Source organism: Pongo pygmaeus, chromosome 8 (genome assembly GCF_028885625.2).
Source record: "Pongo pygmaeus isolate AG05252 chromosome 8, NHGRI_mPonPyg2-v2.0_pri, whole genome shotgun sequence".
NCBI classification, from domain to species: Eukaryota; Metazoa; Chordata; class Mammalia; order Primates; family Hominidae; genus Pongo; species Pongo pygmaeus.
The window spans coordinates 12269744-12293098 of NC_072381.2; the positions used below are offsets into that span (position 1 = coordinate 12269744).

Genomic DNA, 23355 nt, shown 5'->3' on the forward strand with positions numbered 1-23355 from the left:
GCGAGGTTGGTCTTGAACACCTGAGCTCAAGTTATCCACCTGCCTCTGTCTCCCAAAGTGCTGGAATTACAGGTGTGAGCCACTGTGCCTGGACCCTTCTACTTATTTTGGAATGTATAGTATTTCTTGGTCTTTTGTTAACTGTCTAGAGAAGCTGTCTGCCACATATGACTGAGGGGGCATGTCTTTCATTCTAGGCTCCAGATTGCTGCCCTGTAGTGGAAGAATTTTTCATTCCCAATTCGGTGTAGCCCATTACACTTCACTTCCATCAGAGAGGCTCAGCCAGTTGCTGTCTTCTCTTTCATCCATTTCTTCCCAGCTGCTGTTTCTCTTCCTTCTTATCCAGAGGAGGGAACGAGATAAGAATATCTGCGGTCTACTTCCTCCAGATTTGGAACATTGGTGGGAGGTCTGAGATCCTGTCGACTTCCCGTTGTGAAGGTCAGGAGCAGCTCTGGTGCTGAGTCTCCTTCCTCCTCAGCTGTCTGGAGTTTTTCCCCCAGGACCACCAGGCTTCAAGCTGACAATCCCTTTTCTTGTTTGGCTGCTTCACAGATTTTTTTCTCTTTCCATAGCTTTTTTTCATTCTTGGTAGCTTTTGCTATTTTACATGTTTTAAAAAATGTATTTTAGGCTGGGTGTGGTGGTTCACACCTGTAATCCCCTCACTTTGGGAGGCAGAGGGGGGCAGATCAGGAGTTTTAGACCAGCCTGGCCAAAGTGGTGAAACCTTGTCTCTACTAAATATACAAAAATTAGCCGGGCGTGGTGGCACACACCTGTAATCCCAGCTACTTGGGAGGCTGAGACAGGATAATTGCTTGAACCTGGGAGGCAGCGGTTGTAGTGAGCCAAGATCATACCACTGCATTCCATCCTGGGTGACAGTGAGACTCTGTGTCAAAAAAAAAAAAAGTGTTTTATTATGTGTCAGTGGAGGAAAATGCTGTGATTTAATTTCATCTTGCCATCTTCCCCCAGAAATATCTTGTTTTGTTTTTGGTTTGGAAATCCCTGGTGCTAATTTTCTGTTTCTCCATCTGATTAGTTCAGGTTTCCATTAGGGCGTGGAATGCTTTGTTTCTCTAAGTACTATACAGTATTTTGTCAAGTTTGTTAAAAGAAACTTCAGACAAGATAAACTTAGGGTTTATTTGAGCATTAAAGGATTCATAAACCTGACAGCACTCAACATGGGTAGAGGGGCCGAGAGCTGCTCCACAGGTGTGGGCAGTGAGCTTTTGTAGCAGAAGTAAAGAATTGCAGAAGTAAAGAAATTACTTGATTGGCTACAGCTAGGCGTTTGCCTCATTTGATTATGTTCCAGTGAGAGGTTTCTGTGTAGCCAATAGGCTGGTTGGCTGTCTGTAACTGGCTGAAACTCATTCAGAATTAAATATCCTCTAAGGTCATTTTCATTTTTCTTTTGTGAGATTTCAGGGTACAGAAACAACCACAGGCTAATGGCCACCTGCTTAGAGTGCCTTAACAAGTTGAAACTGATTATTGTATTAAATATAGTGCAAAGTTTGGAACTCTGCAACTGTGACAGATTCATAGAAAATAGGCTCCTATTGTTGCCCACCTGTTGTTGTACATGATCCTCTAGCTATGGAGTTTACTAAGTGAAATAAAATTAGAAACCAATTTTAATAATCCTACTGGCTGCAGGAAAGGAGGGTATACCATTAATTATGGGAGGTTGGCTTGTTCCATTTCCCACAGAGCACCTAACCATGGGAGATTAAGGAAAGTCGTTGGGCCAAGTGACCACTCTCCACTTGTGGAATATTTTAATATGGACTCCCCTGTAATGTTTCTTTTGTTTGTTTGTTTGTTTTTGAGACAGAGTCTCGCTCTGTCACCCAGGCTGGAGTGCAGTGGTGTGATCTCAGCTCACTGTAACCTCCGCCTCCCAGATGCAAGCGATTCTCCTTCCTCAGCCTCCTGAGTAGCTGGGACTACAGGCACGTGCCACCACGCCCAGCTAATTTTGTGTATTTTTAGTAGAGATGGGGTTTCACCGTGTTAGTCAGGATGATCTCCATTTCCTGACCTCGTGATCCACCCGTCTTGGCCTCCCAAAGTGCTGGGATTACAGGTGTGAGCCACCACTCCCAGCTGTTTTTGGTTTTTTTTGAGATGGAGTCTTGTTCTGTTGCCCAGGCTGGAGTTCAGTGGCGTGATGTCTTCTCACTGCAACCTCTGCCTCCCAGGTTCAAGCGATTCTCCTACCTCAGCCTCCTGAGTAGCTGGGATTACAGGCACGAGCCACCACTCCCTGCTAATTTTTGTATTTTTAGTAGAGATGGGGTTTCACCATGTTGGCCAGGCTGGTCTCGAACTCCTGGCCTGAAGTGATCTGCCCACGTTGGCCTCCCAAGATGCTGGTGTTACAGGCCTGAGCCAAAGTGCCTGGCCCTCACCTCTCACTTTAAATGAAGAGTGTCTACAGCTGCCAGGTGCACATAAAATATCCATGTTTCATGCTTTACCAGTTTTATTACCCCGCTAATAAATTCAGACTTTCAGAGAGGTTTAGGTTGACCACGTGAGTTGTTTAAAATTGCTGCCAGCATCTTTTGTAACTTCTGAAAAATCAGTTTCATATAGAGAAGGTTTTTGAAATGTCTTTGTCTAATCCCCACTTGGTTAAGGAGGGGTTAAGGCCAAGTGCTGTATCCTAAACATGGGTTATATAATAGGAAGCAATCTGAACTTAAGGTGTTTTTTGTTGTTGTTGTTGTTTTAATGAAAAGTTAATGTCCTCATTATGGATAATTTGATACATTTGAAAAGAATACAGAAGAAAAAGTCAACCATAATCCCATCATCTACAGGTAATTGCTGTTTAGGATTTAAAAAGATATCTACTCCTAGTTTTATTTTCTGTACATCTATTTACAGTGTCATAGTTTATATATACACTTTCGTACTTTGTTTTTATACTAGGGCTTCTTAACAGTCACACTCCTGAATTTGAGGTAGGATGATTCCTTGTCCCGGGGGTCTGTCCTGTGTATTTTAGGATGTTCAGCAGCATCTCTGGCCTCTACTAGCCATCACCCCCTGTTCTGTGAAGGGGCTGTATATGCAAAATGACCCCCAAACACTGAAGGAGCTGCGAAACCAATGAATGAAGGAGACAAATCCAGTTTGTCAGTGGAGGGTGATTTTATGGACATAAGCATAGTTTGGGGCAGCAGTAAGACAGGGAAAGGCCTGCACTCTTACTTCCAGACCCAGGGCTAATCTATCATAGGGAAAGGGTGTACGTGCTTTGTGCAGGACAATTGAAGGCAGCCTTCCAGAACATGCAAGAATGCTGTGTGTCACAGCCTGTTATTTGTGTAATAGCATCAAGGTTGCTTGGATCTCAGGGCAGGATTTATAGCGAGTACATGTTCTTACACTAAGGACTGTAAATAAAGCAGGAATCAGGAGTTATCCCTGGGACTAGGGTTGAGCAGAAGTCAACCTGGTAGATTAGCATCCAAGATGGAGTCACTTTGGTCTCCACCTCGGCCCCAAGTTGTGACAACCAAAACCAAAAATGTCTCTAGATACTGCCAAGGGTCTTGTGGGGGTGGGGCTAAAATCACCCCTGGTTGAGAACTGCTGTTTTATATTTAGTTTTATGACATAAGTACTTCTTCCATGTTGTTACAGATTGAGTAAGCATAATTTTTAGTGGCCATGTAATATTCCATTGTGGCTAGTCAGTCTTACACTGAGAAGAGTGACCTTGGCTGTCTTTAGTATATGGAGCTTTGCAAAATTATTCTATGACCAGGCAGGTATAATATTCCATAATCTACTGGTGGGAGTGTTTTTTAAATTGTGGTAAAAGTATAGAAAATAGGCCATCTTAACCATTTTTAAGTACAGTTTAGTAACATTAGGAATATTCACATTGTTGCACCACCACACTCCATAACTGATGTATTTACTAGTGAATACACTAAGTAATGATTTGTTGTTTTTATTTTTATTTTCACTTTCTGGTTCTTTTAATTATTTTTTTTATTAACCCTTATTTATGTGATGGAATGTTTTTCTTTTTATTTTCTTTTTAATAAACAGCTTTACCTTGAAGATATGGTTGTTTTCGTTAAAGAACATAAGAATAGTTTTTAAAAAAGTATTGCAAACAGTAAGTGAATACCTTGTAAATTAAGTGCACACTTTACACTTTTTTTTTTTTTTTTTTGGGACAGTCTCCTGTCACCCAGGCTGGAGTGCAGTGGCGTGATCTCAGCTCACTGCAGCCTCTGCCTCCTGAGTTCAAGCGATTCTTATGCCTCAGCCTTATATAATACAGTTTCATAAACTATTCTGTGTACTATTTTAGATCCCACTGTTTGGAATCATGTCATCAGATTCTGCAGATCCTTTCTACTGGATGAGAGTCATTCTGGCTTCCAATAGAGGTATGCGTGTCTTTTCTGTCTCTACACTCCTACTCACAGCAAACAGATGGAAACATGTGGATTAGCAATGAGTTTTCAATGTCTACAGGGAGGGGGAGGATATCATTGCCTACAAAAGCCTAGCATGTAGATAATGACAACACCGTGTGATTACTGTAATCATAGAGAAATCTGTTCTTGGGTTTTCATGGACTAGAAAACCCTGATCTTCAGTGTCAAAGAAGGTAATGTCCAGATAACATTAGAATTGGAGTCCAGGTGGGGTGCTGTGGCTCACCCCTGTAATCCCAGCACTTTGGGAGGCCAAGTTGGGCGGATCACCTGAGGTCAGGAGTTTGAGACCAGCCTGGCCAACATGGTGAAACCCCCGTCTCTACTAAAAATAGAAAAATTAGCCAGGTGTGGTGGTATGCACCTGTAATCCCAGCTACTCAGGAGGCTGAGGCAAGAGAATCGCTTGAACCTGGGAGGTGGAGGTTGCAGTGAACTAAGATCGCACCACTGCAATCCAGCCTGGGTAACACAGTAAGACTGTCTCAAAAAAAAAAAAAAAAAAAAAAAAAGGAGTCCAGTGTGTGAGCCAATGGGGGAGCTCAGCTGGAGCTGAGCCTGAAAATCAAGCAGCACAGTTCATCTGGGAAATTGTGGCTGGGCTGGGGATGCTGGACAGTGAGACTAGCAAGGGGTACGACCAGTCCTGAGGTTTCTTGCATTTAGGAACAGTGGTTGCCTCTTTTTTGGAAACACTTTTTTCAGGTGATCCTCCCACTTCAGCCTCCTGAGTAGCTGGGACTACAGGTGCATGCCACACAATGCCTGGCTAATTTTTGTAGTTTTGTAGAGATGAGGTTTTGCCATATTGCCTAGGCTGGTCTTGAACTCCTGGGTTCATGCCATCCTCCCTCCCTGGCCTTTCAAAGTGCCGGGATTACAGGTGTGAGCCACTGCACCCAGCCTGGACACACTTTAAATAGATGGCAGATTTTTTTTGATGTTTTTAGGTTATAAAGGTAATATTGATTTATTATTTTAAAAATGCACTAGCAATTTATATACAGATTTATATGAAGTGGAAAATAAAAGTGTCACTTCTGAGGGGAGCTCTGGAGGAGTTGGTAGATTGGTGACTATCCATTGAGGCCTTTTCTTTGCACATACATTCACCTACATGTATCTATATACTTCTTATAACTCAAAAGTAAGATGTCCTGTATATACTGTTCTGCTACTTTGTTTACTTAATGTCTTACATGAGCTATTAATGGCCATGTTGTTATTCCATTATAAGGATATGCCATGATTTATTTGATCATTCATTCAGCAAATACTTACTGAGTTCATACTGTGTGTCAGCCTTTGTGCAAGGTGCCGAGATTAGAGCAGTGAACAAGACAATGTCCCAATTGTCATGGAGTTGATATTTGCTGTTTGGGGAGGTACGTGGGGTGGGGAAGGTGCTCTAGGAAGGTGATCTTTGAAGACACCTGCAGAAAGTGAGAGGAGGCCACATGGAGACCTGAGGGAGGCACATTCTAGGGAAGAGCCAGTGCAAAGGCCCTGAGGTGAGCCTGTGCTTGGTGTGTTCAAAGATCATTGAGGAGGGGCCGGGTGCAGGGGCTCACGCCTGTGATCCCAACACTTTGGGAGGCTGAAGCGGGCAGATCACTTGAGTCAGGAGTCCGAGAGCAGCCTGGGCAACAAAGTGAGACCCCATCTCTACTAAAAACACAAAACTTAGCCAGGCGTGGTCGCGTGTACTGTGGTCCCAGCTACTTGGGAGGCTGAGGTGGGAGGATGGCTCGAGCCTGGGAGGCAGAGTTTGCAGTGAGCCAAGATCACGCCACTGCACTCTAGCCTAGGTGACACAGCCAGATCCTGTCTCAAAAAAAAAAGGAACGTTGAGGAGGTGAGTGTGGGGTGGAAGAAATGAAAGAAGAGGGAGGAGTGATGGGACCTGATGTTGCAGATGTATCTAAGTCAGATCATGAAGGGCTTGGAGACCATTGAATGGAGCACATTTTAAGGAAGATGGGAAACTTCTGCAGGCTACTAGGGTCCTTTCTTGTCATATATGACATTTTTCCCCCCAATTTTACATCATTATAAAGAATGCTACAATGAAGGCTGTCACACCCTTCTGTAACTTTTTGATAGAATGAATTTGTAGAAGTTCAACTGTTACGTCACAAGATAGGCACACTAAAATTTTTGATAGAGAAAGCTAAATTATCTTCCAAAACAGTTGTTGGATTTTACACTCTCAGTGACAGTATATGAGAATGACCATTTCTCTTTCAACAGTGGATATTATTATTAGTATTTTAGTCCTTGTCAGTCAGACAGGTAAAAGCTGGCATCAGTTACTTAATTTTGATTTCTTTATAGATTGGTGAGTTTGAACATTGTTTTCTGTTTTTATGGAACATTTGTATTTCTTCTGTAAGTGGACTTTTATTAGTGTGTTAGATTCCTTTTTGTTATAAGTAATAGGAAACCAGATGCTTTCGTAGTCTGTAGATGTTATGATTGGATCTTCATGCTCATGTGTGAGATGTGCCTCTCTCCAGCCTTGTTAGGATGTTGGGACATTACCCATCTGACATGAAAAAAGAAAAAAAAAAGTTTTTAAATAAAGGAGAAAAATTAAGGAATAGGAAATCAGTGACTAGCTTAAACAGAAACATGATACTTGCTGGAAGGATACTGGTTATTTTTTGGAATCTAAAGTGGAGGTGAACAGCTAATTCCCAGGAAGAGGAAGAGCCAGGCCAGCCCTTAGACCTCAGCAGCAGGGATTGGTGAATATTTTCCATTTTTTGTGCGATTCAGCTCCACACTCCCAGATTTTTTTTTTTTTTTTTTGAGACCGAGTTTCACTCTTGTTGCTCAGGCTGGAGTGCAGTGGTGTGATCTTGGCTCACTGCAACCTCCACTTCCCAGGTTCAAGCGATTTTCCTGCCTCAGCCTCCTGAATAGCTGGAATTACAGGCCCAGGCCACCATGCCCTGCTAATTTTTTGTATTTTTGGTAGAGACGGGATTTCACCATGTTGGCCAGGCTGGTCTTGAATTCCTGACCTCAGGTGATCCACCCGCCTCTCCCTCCCAAAGTGCTGGGATTACAGGTTTGAGTCACTGTGCCTGGCCCCAGATTATTTATTAGTTTAAAATTCCAGATGAGCAGGGTTCACACCAGGTAGGATCAGCTTCTGTTAGAGTTCCAGGGTTGTACAGTACAGGTTTGGATGCTGGGGGCCTACTCCTGTGCTGCATTTTCCTGAGAAAGCTTCATCAGGAGCAGACACATCATGTATCTGCTGTTTCCTTTTAAGTTGGTTTGTTCATTTTTTTTTTAAATTTATTTTTTTTGAGACGGAGTCTCGCTCTGTCGCCCAGGCTGGAGTGCAGTGGCGCGATGTCAGCTCACTGCAAGCTCCGCCTCCCGAGTTCACACCATTCTTCTGCCTCAGCCTCCTGAGTAGCTGGGACTACAGTCACCTGCCACCACGCCCGGCTAATTTTTTGTATTTTTTAGTACAGGTGGGGTTTCACCATGTTAGCCAGGATGGTCTCCATCTCCTGACCTTGTGATCCGCCTGCCTCAGCCTTCCAAAGTGCTGGGATTACAGGCATGAGCCACCGTGCCCGGCCAGTTTGTTCACTTTTTAATTGATTTGCAAGAGCTTTTTGCATATGAGAGATAAGAACTTTTTGTCATTTGTGTTTAACTTTTTTTTCTTCTTTTGGGATAGGCTCTTGCTCTGTTGCCTAGGCTGGAGTGCAGTGGTGCAAACACAGCTCACTGCAGCCTTGACCTCCTGGGCCAAGTGATACTCCTGCCTTAGCCTCCCATGTAGCTGGGACCACAACTGGGCACCACCATGTCTGGCTAGTATTTTAATGTTTTGTAGAGACAGGGTCTCACTTTGTTGCCTAGGTTGCTCTCAAAGTCCTGGCCTCAAGTGATCTGCCTGCCTGGCCTCCTAAACTGTTGGGATGACAGGCGTGAGCCACTGTGCCTGCCTAAATAGTTTTATTTTAACCATTATGCTGCCTTTTGCCATGTGGAAGTTTTGTAGTTGTATCTAATCATATCTTCCATCTTTTCCTTTGTGGCTTCTAGATTTTTTGCCATGCTTAGAAAGACTTTCTTCCCCAAGATGATAAGCTACTCACCCATATTTCCTTCTAGTATTTTTGTCATTTATCCTTTATGTTTAAATTTTCTATACTTGGAGGCTGGGCGCAGTGGCTCATGCCTATAATCCCTGCACTTTGGGAGGCCGAGGAGGGCAGATTACTTGAGGTCAGGAATTTGAGACCAGACTGGCCAATGTAGTGAAACCCCATCTCTACCAAAAATACAGAAATTAGCTGGGCATGTTGGCTGACGCCTGTAATCTCAGGTACTCGGGAGGCTGAGGCAGGAGACTCGCTTGAATCCGGGAGGTGGAAGTTGCAGTGAGCCAAGATCGTGCCATTGTACTCCAGCCTGGGTGACAGCGAGACTCTGTCTTAAAAAAAAAGACAAAAAATTTCTATATACCTAGCATTTGTTTTGATGTGAGGCATGAGACATGAGGTAAGGAATCTAGGTTTAATTTCCTAAAAATGGCCAATTTTTTTGCCAAGGTCCATTCTTTTTTTCTCTACTGATTTGAAATGCCATATTTCTTATATCAAATATTCATTAAAGCTTGATTAAGTCTATTTCTGGACTAGAGCTATTTGCAATAATAAATTTTGGTGATTTAACTTAAGAAATCTATCTAATGTCTTTTTTTTTTTTTTTTTTTGAGACGGAGTCTTGCTCTGTCGCCCAGACTGGAGTGCAGTGGCACGATCTTGGCTCACTGCAACCTCTGCCTCCCAGGTTCAAGCGAGTCTCCTGCCTCAGCCTCCAGAGTAGCTGGGACTACAGGCGCCCACCACGCCCGGCTAATTTTTGTATTTTTAGTAGAGACGGAGTTTCACCATGTTGGCCAGGCTGGTCTCAAACTCCTGACCTCATGATCTACCCGCCTCGGCCTCCCAAAGTGCTGGGATTACAGGCGTGAGCCACCGTTCCCGGCCTTTTTTTTTTTTTTTTTTTTTTTGAGACAGAATTTCGCTCTTGTGGCCCAGGCTGGAGTGCAATGGCGGGATCTTGGCTAACCGCAACCTCCACCTCCCAGGTTCAAGCGATTCTCCTGCCTCAGCCTCCCAAGTAGCTGGGATTACAGGCATGCATCATCATGCCCGGATACTTTTGTATTTTTATTAGAAATGGGGTTTCTCCATGTTGGTCAGGCTGGTCTCGAACTCCTGACCTCAGGTGATCTGCCTGCCTTGGCCTCCCAAAGTGCTGGGATTACAGGTGTGAGCCACCACACCCGGCTTTTTTTTTTTCTTTGAGATAGAGTCTCACTCTGTTGCCAGGTTGGAGTGCAGTGGTGTGATCTTGGCTCACTGCAACCTCCAACTCCTCGGTTCAAGGGATTCTCCTGCCTCAGCCTCCTGAGTAGCTGGGACTACAGGCGCCCACCACCACACCGGCCAATTTTTGTATTTTCAGTAGAGACGGCCAGGATGGTCTCAATCTCCTGGCCTCAGGTGATCCGTTGGTCTTGGCCTCCCAAAGTGCTGGGATTACAGTGTGAGCCACCACGCCTGGCCAATAAATCTATCTAATGTCTTAAACACTAAAACATGTTTTTATTTTTTACTATTGAGGAAGTATCTGAGACGACATCAAAAATCCCCCTTAAGGTGGACTATTTTCTCACACGAAGGCCACGTTTTCAGCATTTATGAAAACAGGATTGAAGGGAGTGATGTGACAGAGTGGCCCAGGAAAAGTCTTGGCACTGTAGAATTACTTGATTCCATACCTTCCTTATACAGTTGGCATATTTGACTTTCTTATTTCTCCCTATAAATTCTTTTTTTTTGGTTTGTTTTTGAGACAGAGTCTCACTCTGTTGCCCGGGCTGGAGTGCAGTGGTGCAATCTCAGCTTACTGCAACCTCTGCCTTCCAGGTTCAAGCGATTCTCCTGCCTCAGCCTCCTGAGTAGCTGCGATTACAGGTGCCCGCCACCACACCTGGCTAATTTTTGTATTTTTAGTAGAGATGGGGTTTCACCATGTTGGCCAGTTGGTCTCGAATTCCTGACCTCAGGTGATCCACACACCTAGGCCTCCCAAAGTGCGGGGATTGCAGGCGTGAGCTACTGCGCCAAGCCTATAGTACTTTTTATTCAGGGCATTGCTGCAGGTTTGTGTTAATAAATGAGAACTTTTCTTAGCAATTAGTGTTTAAGAAATGAAAATTTGCTTGTTAAAATTTACATGTGTGTTTCAGTTGAGGTAATTAGAGAGTGCGACACCTCTAAATCAGTTTGTATCGTGTACAACAAACATTGCACACTTCTCTCCCCTTCCTTTCCAGGAACTTTAATGGAATTGGGTATCTCCCCAATTGTAACATCTGGTTTGATTATGCAGTTGTTAGCTGGAGCCAAAATCATTGAAGTTGGAGATACACCGAAAGATAGAGCTTTATTCAATGGAGCCCAGAAATGTGAGCATTAATGCAGTTAAAGAGCGCTTTCCAAATTTGAGACTGCTCGTGGTAAAGATGTTTTCTCTAGTCTTTTCTTGTCTTTGGTGGTAAGCGTGCTCTCCTTTCCCCCCAACTTTCATCAGTGTTTGGTATGATCATTACCATTGGGCAAGCCATTGTGTATGTCATGACGGGGATGTATGGGGACCCTGCGGAAATGGGTGCCGGGATCTGTCTCCTGATCATCATTCAGGTAAGAAATCCTATATTTTCCTATGCAGATAACAAAACAGTTTGATTCCTTTTTCCTTTTCTAACAGTTCTTTAGGTGATTGGCTTATTCATTTTCTTACTTTTGAATTATTTAATTCTAGTATTTTGATCACTGAAGTGATATGTGTAAATTTTTTTTAAAACCTTATGTGACCGTGATGTGTTCAAATTGTGTTGATGTGAACAATTCAAATTTATTCTAATAGCTTCATAACTTCACAGTACAAAGAATTATGGATCAACTGTATTTTATTGATTCTTGAGAGACACATTTGTCACATTTTGATGTCTCTGAAATCAGGATGTTTTTGTACAGTAAGCAGTGCCTTCCGCTTGCGGTCTGCCGGGAGGCAATCATGGTGTTGTCACTGCCTGTGTGTGTGTCAGCCTGTTCAGGTCGTCCTGTCCTTAGTTGGCTGAGTGTGTTCTTCACAGAATGGGTGTTTGAGTTCAATCGCTGTCTAAAGGTGTTCAGAAAATCTGTTGTGATTTGTTACTGAAATGAAAGTTTTTGTTTATGTATAGAAGGGCAAGCTAGATGATAAATATCTACCTCTAGGTCTAAAATACCTTTTTGTAAGTAGAAAATTAAAATTCTTTGCAATAAGGTGTTGTGTCATAAGTTAATTGGCAGTATTCTTTTCTTAGTAGTACACAAAATAATGATGTTTTAAATGGTAATATCTTAGAGTCAGTGAAACACTATTTATTTATACACACATAAATATATTCCATGGGTTTTTTAAATGGATACTTGGGAATGGAATTTTTAAAGGTCAACATAATTATCAGTGTCCTAAGTATCTTTTTTTTTTTTTTTTTTGAGACGGAGTCTCACTCTGTTGCCCGGGCTAGAGTGCAGTGGCACGATCTCAGCTCACTGCAATCTCCGTCTCCCGTGTCTAAGCAATTCTCCTGCCTCAGCCTCCTGAGTAGCTGGGATTACAGGTGCCTGCCACCACGCCCAGCTAATTTTTTGTATTTTTAATAGAGATGGGGTTTCACCATGTTGTCCAGGCTGGTCTTGAACTCCTGACCTTGTGATTCGCCCGCCTTGGCCTCCCAAAGTGCTGGGATTACAGGCGTGAGCCATTGCGCCCGGCCCTAAATATCTTAAAAGTATGTTAAGTTTAGAAGATATTTCTCTGTTGTACAATCCTTAAAAACCATTTAGATAAACTACTCAAGAACAGATCATACTTAAGTTATCTTTCTTGTGTTTTGAAAAGAAGTTTGCTTAAGTTAATAAACAATGGGTATCTGGAGTCCTGATTTTCTTGGAAATGCCTCTTCTTGTTCACTTTATGGAATTGGGATTAGTTTAGGAAATTTTTTCTTTTTCTTTTTTTTTTTTTGAGACAGTGTCTCGCTCTGTCGCCAGGCTGAAGTGCAGTGGTGCGATCTTGGCTCACTGCAACCTCCCATTCCTGGGTTCAAGCGATTCTCCTGCCTCAGTCTCCCGAGTAGCTGGGACTACAGGCGTGCACCACCACGCCTAGCTAATTTTTGTATTTTTAGTAGAGATGGGGTTTCACTATGTTGGCCAGGATGGTCTTGATCTCTTGACCTCGTGATCCGCCCGCCTTGGCCTCCCAAAGTGCTGGGATTACAGGCATAAGCCACCGTTCCCAGCCAGGTATTTTTTTCTATCGGTTCAAAAGATCAAGATCAAGCTGAGAAAAATATTTTTTAATAATCTAAAATACCAGTTTATTAATACATACATAGAAGGAAATTGGACTGTCTCAGACTGGCGTGGTTGAGCATTCTGTTTTTTTTGTTTTTGTTTTTGTTTTTCTTTTTTGAGACGGAGTTTCACTCTTGTTGCCCAGGCTAGAGTGCAATGGTGCAGTCTCAGCTCAGCACGATCTTGGCTCACCGCAACCTCCGCCTCCCGGGTTCAAGCGATTCTCCTGCCTCAGCCTCCCAAGTAGCGGGGATTACAGTCATGCACCATCATGCCCGGCTAATTTTGTACTTTTTTAGTAGAAACGGGGTTTCTCCATGTTGGTCAGGCTGGTCTTGAACTCCCAACCTCAGAAGAACTGCCCTCCTCAGCCTCCCAAAGTGCTGGGATTACAGAGCATTCTGTTTTTTAAATTAGAAACCTTATGTAGGAAGCAAAACATGATTATTTAATGAGTGTGACTTATATCCAGGAAAGTTATGCTGTTCAAGTGTTTATTTAGCATTGTTAACAATAAACATGACTTTTCTAATGAGATGGAACTGTTTTGTCATTTGACCAGGGCAGGAATTTTTTATTTTTATTTTTATTTTTTTGAGACGGAGTCCTGCTCTGTCTCCCAGACTGAAGTGCACTGGTGCATTCTCGGCTCACTGCAACCTCCGCCTGCTGGGTTCAAGCAATTCTGCCTCAACCTCCCCAGTAGCTGGGATTACAGGGGCCTGCCACCATGTCCAGCTAGTTTTGTATTTTTAGTAGAGACGGGATTTTGCCACGTTGGCCAGGCTGGTCTTGAACTCCTGACCTTAGGTGATCCACCCGCCTCGGCCTTCCAAAATGCTGGGATTACAGGCGTGAGCCACCATGCCTGGCCCAGGGCAGGAATTTTTAATGAAAATCAGGTTATTTGGAAGCTTTCTGATCCCCATTGTTTTCGCATTTGGTAGAAGATACGTTTCCTTAAAGAATAACTCTCAGATGTGGTGGCCCACACCTGTAATTCCAGCACTTTGAGAGGCCGAGATGGGCCGTTCATTTGAGGTCAGGAGGTCGAGAGCAGTCTGGCCAACATGGTGAAACCCTGTCTCTACTAAAAACACAAAAATTGGCCGGGTGCTGTGGCTTAACACCTGTAATCCCAGCACTTTGGGAGGCCAAGGCAGGCGGGTCATGAGGTCAGGAGATTGAGACCTTCCTGGCCAACATGGTGAAACTCTGTCTCTACTAAAAATACAAAAATTAGCAGGGCGTGGTGGCAGGAGCCTGTAGTCCCAGCTATTCGGGAGGCTGAGGCCGAACCCAGGAGGCAGAGGTTGCAGTGAGCTCAGATTGCGCCACTGCACTCCAGCCTGGCGACAGAGCGGGACTCCGTCTCAAAAACTAAAATAAAATAAAACCACAAAAATTAGCCAGGCGTGGCAGTGGGTGCCTGTAATCCCAGCTACTAGGGAGGCTGAGGCAGGAGAATCGCTTGAACTCTGGAGTCGGAGTTTGCAGTGAGCCGAGATCACACCACTGCACTCCAGCCTGGGCGACAGAGGGAGACTCTGTCTCAAAAAAAAAAAAAAGATTAACTTTGTCTTTATTTCTCCATTTACTAATCACTTGATTGGCAAATTTATAGCCCTTGGGAATTAGGGAAAGAGGCGCATTGGATGGGGAGAGATGATATTCTGGAGTCTGATTTTAGTATCTTGTAGGGCTTAGGGTTTCTCTTGGTATGCTTTAGGCATTGTTGAGGGTATGGACAGGCCAATTGTTGCCTTAAGTTTTGTTTCTTTACAGCATTTTCTTTCTGCAATCCAGAGTTTAGAATAATCTTGATTTTTAAAAGACACTTAGAACTGGCATGTAGCTTGTAGAACATTATACATCAGGAAAAGCTCTCTAGTATCTTACTTAAGGATCTATTCAGATTCCTAAGGAATCTCCACTGAGCGATTCTCAGCCAGCTGGCTACAGGGTTGACTTCTTGCAGAGTCAGTTATGGATTTAAATTGATATAAAATAGAGTGAAGCTATTTTGCTGTTTATTTTCAGTATTCAGAAATCAGAAATACTTACAGTCCAAGAATGAAACAAGTGAAGTGGATGTATACTGATTCATTTACATGAATTCTGATATACAAATATGTGTGTTATGGTTAATTCTTCTAGTGTTAATGTATAAAGAGGTATGTCATGTTTGATTGTAGGTGGGCAGTGACCCATTTGTGTCTTTTCAAGGGTTGCTAACATTGAAAATATGTGGATACACTGAAGAGCTATGATTGGATCAGTGTGTTTCACCCAGAAACATAGGTTTTGAAAACTGTTTGCATGCCGTTGTGGAAGGTATTTCTCACCTTATTTGTTCATGTTTCATTCACATGGTTAGTGTTTTCCAGCTAGTGAGTTTAGAAATCTAAATAGCAGGTCTTGACTAAAAATTTAAAAAAACTATTAGAGAATATCAGTGTGCATGGCACATAATAAAGGTAAGTATGTTTTGACATACTGAACAAAAGATAGTTTGACAAAACTAAGTTGTGTGTAGGTGTCGTGCAGGGTGAAAATGTTAAGTGCCATGTTTATACCGGCTCATCATACATGTTGTCCATTCCCCGTGAATACGCGGCAGTTAGGGTTCTGGTCCCATCCCTGTAGATGCTGCTGTCACTTCCTGGGTTCTCATCCCTTTTCACAGGCATGCATGATATTTACTGGCTTTTATTCCCTTAATTATAGAAACCGTTTCTCATTTCTGTATGATTTCTTCCTCCCTTTGGAAAAACCCGAGTTTAATTTTCACAGGACATATGTGAACCACTCTGTAGTCCGATGGTCACTGTTCTGAACAGGGGGTGTGGAGAATTAGAGTTGTTTCAGAGCTGCTGTGGGACTCTGGAGAGGTCATTTCTCAAGGCCCATCATGATGCTTTCTGTGGCTGATGTTCATGGACGGCTGTTGCCTCCTGCATAGGATGGGTTTCTCTATTTATGATGGGGAGTCTCTGTTCACTCATTACATTATTGTGGTTAAATAGAATCGGTAGTAAGTCCTAACCTCTACATTATTTTGTCAAAATGTCAAACTTGGTTTTCAAGCAGTAAAGGATTAGCATGGTCTCTCTTAGAAGTTTGGAGAATCGTACCCTTTCTCCCGCCCATTGAAACTCAGACTAAAAGCCTGTAAATAGACAAGTTAGGCTCTGTCCAACTACTGAAATGGCAGTTAAGGAGAAAAACAACACTGTGTAAGGTAAGCATGCCTAAAATGGTCTCATGTGGTTAGTTTGGTCGCTCTTCCAGCAGGTGATACTGGATAAAGTGAGTACAAAATGAGGGTGGGCGGCTTGAGAGCTGGGAGGAATGGAAGTGACTTCCTCACTTCTGCCGGAGGGTGTCTTTAAAGTGGGGACATGTGTGAGGCTGGGGGTATGGAAGCATATTTTCTTCCTGTCTTGATTAGGTGATTCGAGTGCACGGAAGGGGTCATGTGACTGAGGAGGTCACTTGAAAGGCTAGGAACTGTTTTTAATTAATGCATGCCTTTACAGGAATGTCTTCTCCAAGAAGCAAGTTCAGAATTTTCAATATCCCATAAATTAAAGTCAGTATGCTTTCCTTTTTAAAAACGTTATGAGCTCAACCTTAACTGTCTTCAAATTTACATTCAATCTTTGTCACTGTGTACAGAACGCGTTTTTACATTGTTGCTCGAGTACATATTGGAGCACATATTTGTGTTCTAGTTTTTATTTATTCTGTACACATTCTGTAGAGTATACATATATATAATATATATAATGCTTTGTCAAAGGATCAACACAGCCCTTAGACTTATCCTTTGATGGCAGTGTGCATTTCCATCTTGCTATTATACCAGAATTCATCTGACTTTTTACTTCCTTGGAGGTATTTGGGATGTTTTCAGTTTCTTGCTGCCATAAATTCTAGAATACTGTGATCATTTTTTGTTTCAGTGTGCTTTTCAAACAGGCTTTATTTAAACATTGCAAAAGAAACTATTCAGATAAGTGTAAACAGACTTTAAAAGTTGAAATATCTGCTTTATAATGCAACAGTGTTTGCAGTCCTCTTACTGTTCGGGATTGGCCTGAGTAAATGAAAGCAGGTCAAAAGATGCAGTTGCTCATCACAGTGAGACTGCAACGATCAGGCCTTAATATTCAAAACGCCCCTAGCTTGGAGATAGCCAATGGTGTTCCTCTCCCCCTTTCTTGAGTTTGTTCTTGCTTCCGCTTACTTGCATTTCTTTCCCCACAGTTGTTTGTTGCTGGTTTGATTGTGCTGCTGTTAGATGAGCTGCTACAGAAGGGTTACGGCTTGGGGTCTGGGATTTCCCTCTTTATTGCCACCAACATCTGTGAGACCATTGTCTGGAAGGCCTTTAGTCCCACTACCATTAACACTGGCAGAGGTACATCGCACAGTGACTGCAACTGCACGCGTTTTGCTGGATGTGTGCTGGGAACAAACCCATCGTGTCGCAGTACATGCCTAGAGCCGTTCTGGTTTGCTCTCCTAGGGGATAAGGAATGCGAATTCTTCAAAACTTAATGAGCAGAGATTTGTGGAGTAAGCAATACTACCTCAGAGAGGATAGTACCAAAATTTTAGCCTCTGCTTATTTAAAATTTCAGTGGTTGCAAACAGATTTTCAAAATTTCGTTTGTTAACCTTGCTTAAGGCATTGCTGCAGAAGTCATTTATTTGACTGATTTCAGCATCCGTAGGGGGATAAAAAGGTAGTGGATTTTAGATTTTTCAGATGAAAAGACTGTTGTTCATTGAATCCACCTGGAGCACTCCTACTTTGCTGCTCTTCTAATTGGCTTTGTAATAGCACTGAAGTTTTGAAATATTTCATTCTCTCTTTCCCCTTCCTCATCTCCACTTCTAACAGATACTGTCCTAAGTGGTTAATACCTAAACTCTGATCCCAGCCTTAAGAAAACTGTAATGATGATTAATGTTCTTGGTGCGGTAAACTTCGAGGCAGGCTCGATAGAGTGACATCTGTCTCTTATTCTGACATCTCTGCTCTGCTTTGCTGCTGTTTATTTTTCCTAAAAACACTCTCTCCCTTCCCTGAAGTAAAGGAGAGGCAAATCTCTATGAATGATATTTTGCTTTGGTAAATTTTACATTGTATGTTTTCTTCAAGAATAGTCTCTTGAGAAAACTTCGGATTTATGCTATAAAAACATAGATTTGCCTCAATGATCTAAATATTTGTAGAACCTGCTCACATGGCTATATCATAAAGCAAACATTGGTGAATTCTTTTGACTCATATTTTCTGCTGTATACTGGACTTTCACGGTTAGTTGTTTGAGCTTTGGGACCGCTTTGGACGATGAGTCCACAGGTTGTGTCTGTCTTGATTTTACAGGTACTGAGTTTGAGGGTGCAGTCATAGCTCTGTTCCATTTGTTGGCCACCAGGACGGACAAAGTCCGAGCTTTACGGGAGGCTTTTTATCGGCAGAACTTACCCAATCTCATGAACCTCATTGCTACAGTTTTTGTGTTTGCTGTTGTTATATATTTCCAAGTAAGTATGACATTTTCACCAAAGTAAGTGGGATGTAGATTTTTATTTTGCTCTTAAAGAGAATGCCATCCGACATGCTGTTGTTTAACAAGTCAGGGTTTAAGATCAAGGGAAATATGATTTTGCAATTAGAGTCTCCAGACTTTGATTTTAAGGTGTGAAATATTGGAGTCTCTGTACTTTTTTTGTTTTTTGTTTTGACCCATCAGCAGGAAGCAGACTCTCAACACTGTAAAAGGCAGAACGTCTTTGTTAGCATTGTCTTTTCTTTTCTTTTTTTTCCTGAGACAGAGTTTTGCTCTTGTTGCCCAGGCTGGAGTGCAGTGGCGCGATCTTAGCTCACTCCAACCTCCTCCTCCTGAGTTCAAGTGATTCTCCTGCCTCAGCTTCATGAGTAGCTGAGATTACAGGCACATGCCACCACGCCCGGCTAATTTTTTTTTTTTTTTTGAGATGGAGTCTTGCTCTGTCACCAGGCTGGAGTGCAGTGGAGCAATCTCGGCTCACTGCAACCTCCGCCTCCTGGGTTCAAGCGATTCCCCTGCCTCAGCCTCCTGAGTAGCTGGGACTACAGGTGCATATCACCACGCCCGGCTAATTTTTTGTATTTTTAGTAGAGACGGGATTTCACCACGTTCGCCAGGATGGTCTGGATCTCCTGACCTCGTGATCCGCCCGCCTCGGCCTCCCAAAGTGTTGGGATTACAGGCGTGAGCCTCTGCGCCCGGCCGGCATTGTCTTTTCATCCTCCCCACTGTTCTTTGTTTTCCCTCTCTGGTCTCCGTTCTTTTCTTAATGTGTCTAGCTCCCCCACTTACTCTCAGTTTCCTTTTTTAGGGATTTCGCGTTGATCTGCCCATTAAGTCGGCCCGCTACCGAGGACAGTACAGCAGCTACCCCATCAAACTCTTCTACACCTCCAACATCCCCATCATCCTCCAGTCGGCCTTGGTGTCAAACCTGTATGTGATTTCCCAGATGCTGTCTGTTCGATTTAGCGGCAACTTTTTAGTAAACTTACTAGGACAGTGGGCCGTGAGTATTATGTTTATTTATATTATTTACAGTTTATTATAATTTGCATTTTATGGTCGTATTGTTAATGGAATGAGGTCGACATTGGAGCATTTGCTATATTTTCAGATTCACTTACCTATATAGCAGAGTTTAGTACTTATCTGGAAGAACTGGTAAGTGTTGCAGAAGTAAGATGGCCCAAGTGCTTTTTATTATTTTGCTGTCTAGGAAGCACTTTCACATCTCATTTGAATGACCTTTTAAGCTAAAATTGTGGTTGATTTCATAAAAGTAATTTCCTATTTTGTCATCTTATTCCAGTATTGTCCACAATAATGTTTTCTAAAAAATGCTATTTGCTGGCTGGGCGCGGTGGCTCACTCCTGTAATCCCAGGACTTTGGGAGGCTGAGGTTGGATCACCTGAGGTTAGGAGTTCGAGACCGGCCTGGCCAACATGGTGAAACCCCGTCTCTACTAAAAATACAAAAATTAGCCAGGCGTGGTGGCGGGTGCCTGTAGTCCCAGCCATTCAGGAGGTCAAGACAGGAGAATTGCTGGAACCCAGGAGATGGAGCTTGCAGTGAGCTGAGATCACGCCACTGCACTCCAGCCTGGGCGACAGAACGAGACTCTTGTCTCCAAAAAATAAAAACAAAAAATGCTATTTGCTGCTGCTAACATATGAGATACTGGACTCATCCTAACCTTTCCTATCTCCCACCCCGCCTCCAAGCCTCCTTCATTTTTCATGGTCTGAATGGCAATAAACCAGCTTGTGATGAGCTGGGCTAGAGATAGGTGTGCTGTTAACTAGATGGTAGAGACAGTGGTGCTGCTAGTAATATAATCCTGTACATTCTCATATACATCCCCCTTGTCATAATTTTTTCTTTTTTTTTTTTTTTTGAGATGGAGTCTCGCTCTGTCGCCCAGGCTGGAGTGCAATGGTATGATCTCGGCTCACTGCAAGCTCCGCCTCCCAGGTTCACGCCATTCTCCTGCCTCAGCCTCCCAAGTAGCTGGGACTACAGGCGCCCGCCACCACGCCTGGCTAATTTTTTCTATTTTTAGTAGAGACGGGGTTTAACCGTGTTAGCCAGGATGGTCTCGATCTCCTGACCTTGTGATCCGCCCACCTCAGCCTCCCAAAGTGCTGGGATTACAGGCGTGAGCCACCACACTCGGCCCATAATTTCTTCTAAAGCCATCTAGCCACGCTATTATTGAAGCGTGAGTTACTGTGGGACTGAATTTTCATTGGTTTAAATTCTGTCACCTAACAAAGGGGTATTTTCCCTCTTAAAATTATAGATTATAGCCAGGCATGTTGGCTATCATCTGTAATCCCAGCACTTTGGGAGAACAAGGAGAGAGGATACCTTGAAGGCCAGGAGTTGGAGACCTGTATGGGCAACATAGTGAGACCCCATCTCTACAAAAAAATTTAAAAAACTAGCCGGGCACAGTGTTACGTGCCTGTAGTCCTAGCTACTTGGGAGGCTGAGGTGGGAGGATTGCTTGAGCCCAGGAGTTCGAAGCTACGGCGAGCTGTGATCATACCACTGCATGCCAGCCTGGGTGACAGAGTGAGACCGTGTCTCAAAAATAATAGAATTTTAAAAGACTAATGTCCTCTATTCTTTGCCACAGTACATAATTCTAGAATTTGCACCCCACCAAAGAATAGTATTTCTGTATAGTTGTTCTTGAAATGTGGTGTTTATTCTGTGCATTTGTCTTAATATGCTTTTTTTTGCATTATAAGTTATAAAAACTCATACCTTTCTGCTTTTACTGAATGTCATTTAGAAAAAAGTTTTTTTTTAAGATAATGACAGTAACTCATATATTAGTTGAAGGGAATAGGATTCCCTTTATTCATAATACTTCTTTTCCATTCATTTAAGAGAAATGTGATGACCTCTGTTGTATTCTGGCTAATATTATAATGAGGACAGGAAAGTCAAGAGACAGGGATAAGAAGAATGCTGTTTCTCCCCTCCTTAGAATAGCCCAGCAGCAGTTATTACTCTGATCAGAATTTCATAGTGATAGTGCTTTGAGTAGTTGGTCCTGTACCAGTTGTGTTATGATTTTGAGTAAGATTCTTCTGAATGAGAGAATGATTGGGAGACAGTGCTTTTGATCTGGGATTAATGATTCTAGGGGCACAGTAAAGAAATCATTGGTCAGTCATAAATTCAAGAACCAGATACTGTAATCATTGCCACTAAAACTTGGTTTCTCACCCCCATCTGTATACCCGAAAACTTTATTTAATATGAGCAAATAATGCTGTTCCTATTTCTGTAAGACTTAAGTATGTAGATAAAAATCCAATTATTATACTTATTAAAAGATTGCTCCTTATAATAACATAGAAACCACATAAAGTCTAGGCAGCAAGTTAAAGTCTTATGTCAGTGTTTTAGTTGATTGCATTAATATTTTCATATGGAAGGATCATTCATAGGGATCTTAATGTACTGACTGGATACTCTCATAGCTCAGAAAATTTCAGATTTTAAGTATAATCAGAGGTTGATTGTAAATGTAATCATATTCCTATTTTCAGTAATGGAAGACTTTGTAATATATTACAATTTTTAAAAATGACTCAATACTTTCACAGTGTCTTGCATGTAATAGGTGTTCATCGTATAACTTTGAAGGAGTGAAGGTAGTAGACACAAAAGTACATTCTGAAGCTACATAGAATGACTAGCTGTAGACGCCTTGAACTTAAAACACTGTCATTTCTGAGAAGTTTGAAGTCATACAAATGTATTCCTGACTAATCAGGTTGACCACTTGTTCTTGGTAATCCTGTTCTGCAGGATGTCAGTGGGGGAGGCCCCGCACGTTCTTATCCAGTTGGAGGCCTTTGTTACTATCTTTCTCCCCCTGAGTCCATGGGCGCCATCTTTGAGGATCCTGTCCATGTCGTTGTTTATATCATCTTCATGTTGGGGTCATGTGCATTCTTCTCTAAGACATGGATTGAAGTGTCTGGTTCCTCAGCCAAAGATGTAAGTGTTTGGTTTATTTTAAAATAAAACTCTTGGCAGTGCATGGTGGCGCACATCTGTAATCGTAGCACTTTGGGAGGCTGAGGCTGCTGGATCGCTTCACCCTAGGAGTTTTGAGACCAGCCTGGGCAACACAGCGAGACCCCGTCATGACTAAAATAATACAAAAAAAAATTAGCCGGGCATGGTGGTGCGTGCCTGTGGTCCCAGCTACTTGGGAAGTTGAGACGGAGCATTAACGCTTGAGTCCGGGAGGTGGAGGTTGCAGTGAGCCAAGACTGCACCACCACACTCCAGCCTGGGTGACAGAGCGAGATCCTGTCTCAAAAAAAATAATAAAGGCCAGGCGCAGTGGCTCACGCCTGTAATCCCAGCACTTCAGGAGGCCGAGGTGGGCAGATCACAAGGGTAGGAGATCGAGACCATCCTGGCCAACATGGTGAAACCCCTTCTCTACTAAAAATACAAAAATTAGCTGGGCATGGCAGCACGTGCCTATAATCCTAGCTACTCAGGAGGCTGAGGCAGGAGAATCGCTTGAACCTGGAAGTCGGAGGTTGCAATGAGCCGAGATCGTGCCACTGAACTCCAGCCTGGCGACAGAGCTAGACTCCGTCTCCAAAACAAATAGATAGATAAATAAAAAATTTTTAAAAAGTAAAATAAAACTGTTTTTGGAAAATTCATATTTAATTGTCAAAATAGTAGTTGATACACTTCTTTATAACTTAAACTTTAATTTATACATTTTTAATGAGTCAGTGTCACCCCAACAGGCTAAGAAGTGGTTCCCAAAAGGTAAAAAATTCTTAGA

The 23355-nt window shown here is 42.7% G+C and overlaps 1 protein-coding gene and 1 non-coding gene across 4 annotated transcripts in view; both read left to right on the forward strand.

Annotated features, from left to right (window-relative positions):
- The window catches only part of SEC61A2 (SEC61 translocon subunit alpha 2), a 38833-nt gene that overhangs the window by 12073 nt on the left and 3405 nt on the right, over positions 1-23355 (forward strand). For 2 of the 3 annotated variants that reach the window (XM_054436024.2, XM_054436026.2), the window contains exons 4-10: positions 4355-4433; positions 10861-10992; positions 11118-11227; positions 17204-17357; positions 18333-18493; positions 19331-19528; positions 22350-22541. In XM_054436024.2, the coding sequence (XP_054291999.1) occupies positions 4355-4433; positions 10861-10992; positions 11118-11227; positions 17204-17357; positions 18333-18493; positions 19331-19528; positions 22350-22541 (1026 nt within the window). The remainder of the gene's footprint in view (positions 1-4354; positions 4434-10860; positions 10993-11117; positions 11228-17203; positions 17358-18332; positions 18494-19330; positions 19529-22349; positions 22542-23355) is intronic. The other variant, XM_054436025.2, reaches the window with a different exon arrangement.
- On the forward strand, positions 6932-7035 carry LOC129007027 (small nucleolar RNA U13). The gene has a single exon (XR_008492206.1). It is a non-coding gene; the product is annotated as a small nucleolar RNA U13 (small nucleolar RNA).